This window comes from Octopus bimaculoides, chromosome 14 (genome assembly GCF_001194135.2).
Source record: "Octopus bimaculoides isolate UCB-OBI-ISO-001 chromosome 14, ASM119413v2, whole genome shotgun sequence".
Taxonomy (NCBI): Eukaryota; Metazoa; Mollusca; class Cephalopoda; order Octopoda; family Octopodidae; genus Octopus; species Octopus bimaculoides.
The window spans coordinates 584,223-587,642 of record NC_068994.1 but is presented as its reverse complement, the minus strand read 5'-3'; the positions used below and the strand labels follow the sequence as shown (position 1 = coordinate 587,642).

At 40.5% G+C, this 3,420-nt stretch overlaps 1 protein-coding gene across 3 annotated transcripts in view; it reads right to left on the bottom strand.

The window, feature by feature from the left end:
• The window catches only part of LOC106870470 (fibroblast growth factor receptor-like 1), a 127,043-nt gene that overhangs the window by 13,546 nt on the left and 110,077 nt on the right, over window positions 1–3,420 (bottom strand). For all 3 annotated transcript variants that reach the window (XM_014916572.2, XM_014916574.2, XM_014916573.2), the window contains exon 3: window positions 2,572–2,850. In XM_014916572.2, coding sequence (XP_014772058.1) covers window positions 2,572–2,850 — 279 coding nt within the window. The remainder of the gene's footprint in view (window positions 1–2,571; window positions 2,851–3,420) is intronic.

Sequence of the window (3,420 nt, the reverse complement as noted above, 5' to 3'; positions counted from 1 at the left end):
CAAATTTAAAAAGAAAAAAGCAAATAAAACAAAGAAAAAAAAAAGAAAATGAAAAAAGCAAATTTAAAATGAAAAAAGCAAATAAAACGAAGCTATGGCTTAATCAGCCAAAGGAGTAAATGTAAACAACTGAATACTTGTCATTGATTGGTTGAAATTATCGAAATAAGACAATTTTTTTACATGAAATAAATTCGAATACAAAAATATTTTTCTGTTCTATAACACAAAATAGATAAGTATACGAAGTTTGAAAGTCTTTCAGTACCAAAAACACTACGTAAAACATTAATGAAAAATGTGGCCCCCGTTTTAAAAAAGATCCGAAATATTAGCTTGTTTGGTGACGGGTGAGGACAACAGGAAGGGCATCTGGCCATGGAAAAATCTGCCTCAAATTCTGTCTGACCCATGCAAGCATGGAAAAGTGGATTTCAAAGAATGATGAAAAATATTATTCAAATCATATTATTTGAATCTCTGTCTGAGATGTTTTACGTGTTTCTTTTACAATAAGTGTAATTCCTATAAGCAAATGAAACATGTGTAATGATGATAAATATCAAAAATTTTTACCAACTTCCTAATTTCCTGTTTTGATAATATATATATATATATATATATATATATATATATATATATATATATATATACATAAGAAGAGATGGGGGTGGTAGAAATACACAGACACACATATGCATGTGTATACATTTTGGCCCATCGATAAACACATACTGCTGAGTATATATGTGTGTGTGTATGTATAAAGTATATACACGTGTTCTTCACACCTTCCCCTCATACACCACAGGTATTTGTGTATAAGCAGAGGCTCGTTAGCAGTCGCTTAATTAAGTAGGTAGTGATAAAGGGAGCTGGAAGCTGTAAGTTATTAAGGGATTCCCTATTTCTATAAAACATGGGAGTCAAGTAGATGCAACTTGTCTCTCAGCAGTCAGTCAAGTCAATGACTTTTATTCCTTATTGAGGCCCTTAGGCGCACCCCCCCCCCCACTCTCTTGCTCTCCCTCTCTCACACACACACAGCTGTGTTTGGGTAGGTTTAAAGAGAACTTAGATATAATTGATAAAGACTGCTATATCTTTAGTTGCTTATAAAATAGTCTCTACAAATATCATTTGAGTTCAGCCAATCAGAGAAAGCTACTCTCAACCAATCAATTACAGTTCAGTTAACAAGTAACAGTTTTGAAATCTATATCAAAGGGTGGTTGGTGCTGAGGGATTTCTTCAGGGAGTCCTTTTTTGCTGCTCCTCTATTATGGGGAGTAGAGGAGAGTTTGCCATGCAGTGTGATCATGACAAGTCAATGATCTTCCATCCTGGTCCTGCCTCAACAGCAAATGAAAAGCTTGTGGAGTTTAGAGTGAGTGCTGAACTACCAGGCCTTCCATGTTTCAGGTGGGATTCCATCCACTCCTATTCCCTTCAGCTTCTCTATTGCTTTGGCTGCCTCCGTGAGGGAGGGAATTTCCCTCCAGCTCTGCCTTCAAAGGCTGCTGTGGGATATAAAAACACTGCTCTGTCTTAGACTGAACGGTTAGCACTAAAGAGGGTTTGAAAGTGCTCTGACCACCAATTCAAGATGAAGGCCTTATCTGTGAAAAGCATCTTTCTTTCAGTCTGCACTTTACAATGGACTCAGGATGTAGTGTGCGTTGGACCAGACAAAGCTTTTTAGGGTTTCATAGAATCCCTTGCAGCTGTCAATGTCTTAGAAGGTAGGAAGGCAGACAAATCACAAATCCCTTCAGGTAGATGGCCCTGCTCGATCTGTAGAAAAAGCATAGGTAGAAACTCCATAAGATGTATCCAGTGTAAGCTATGGACACTTAAGAGGTGCAGCAATATCAAACGAAGGTTAACCAGGAAGATAGTTTTTGTGTGTGGAAGGTGCACAGGTACAACAAGCACAACAAACGTACAGAAAATAGATTTTATCACATGCCAGAGGGGAAAAGTAGAAGTAGATGATAGCTTCTGTTACCTAGGTGACCAACTCAGTAGCAGGGGTGGATACTCTGAGAGTATAACTGCTAGAATAAGAATAGGCTGGGCAAAGTTCAGAGAGCTCCTACCCCTGCTGGTAGCAAAGGGCCTCTCGCTCAGAGTGAAAGGTAGACTGTATGATGCCTGTGTGCGAATAGCCATGCTACACAGCAGTGAAATATGGGCTGTGACTGCTGAGGACATGCGTAGGCTTGTAAGAAATGAAGCTAGTTTGTTCCACTGGATGTGTAATGTCAGTGTGCATGCATGACTGAGTGTAAGCATCCTGAGAGAAAAGTTGAACATAAGAAGCATCAGATGTGGTGTGCAAGAGAGACGACTGCGTTGGGATGGTCATGTAATGTGTATGGATGAAGACAGCTGTGTGAAGAAGTGTCACACTCTAATGGTGGAGGGAAGCTCTGGAAGAAGTACACTTAGGAAGACATGGAATGAGGTGGTGAAGCATGATCTTCGAATGTTGGGGCTCACAAAGGCAATGACTTGTGACCGAGACCTTTGGAGATATGCCGTGCTTGAGAAGACTCATCAAATACTCACGTATAACTGTGAGGGTGAAGTTGAGCTGAACACTGCCAAAGCCGTTGGTTGCTTTACATGTGTACAATCCACTGTCTTCAATTTCAACATCTTTAATGCGGAGTCCCATCTCCTGGATTCGAAACCTCTCCCATGCAATGTTGATAGTGTGTCCATCTTTACTCCACTGCATGTAGGGTGGAGGTGTGGCAGTGATGGGGCAGCGGATTCTAAAGTTCTTTCCAATGTAGGCAATGAGACGTTTATGAGAGACGGCAGTCTGGTTAATAAAGGGAGGACCTGCAAAGAGAGAGAGAGAGAGACAGTTGTCATGGTTACTGCGTAGCATCATCAAAGTGAGGTGGCTGTTTAAGCCAAGGACGGGCCTCAGTGAGTGTGTTAGTTGGGTACTGGATTTGGTAGATGGAAACTGAAAGAAGCCCACAGTGTCTAAATATATATATGTATGTATGTATGTATATGTGTGTGTATGCATGTGAATGTGTTACTGTCTTTTTGCCTTAACATCCCATAATAATTGTGTCACTGTCATGCAAGTGATGTCCCCTGTTTCCAATCTCCTGCAAAAACATGTCTGGTCTGGTCATGGGGAAATATTACGTTGATGACAGGAACAACATCCAACCAGAGAAAATCTGCTTCAAGCATGGAAAAGGGGGTGGTCTGTATGTATGTGTGTGTGTGTGTGTGTGTATGAGAGTGTGTATCAGGTCTGTACCTTCACATTGTTTTAATTAAATAAAATGACAAAGGGGAGGAGGAGGAGGAGATGTGATTGTAGTCATGACCTCTAGGGGTCACTATGGCCAGACTGGTGAGTGATTAATATGGCTAGCTGGAACTATCTGC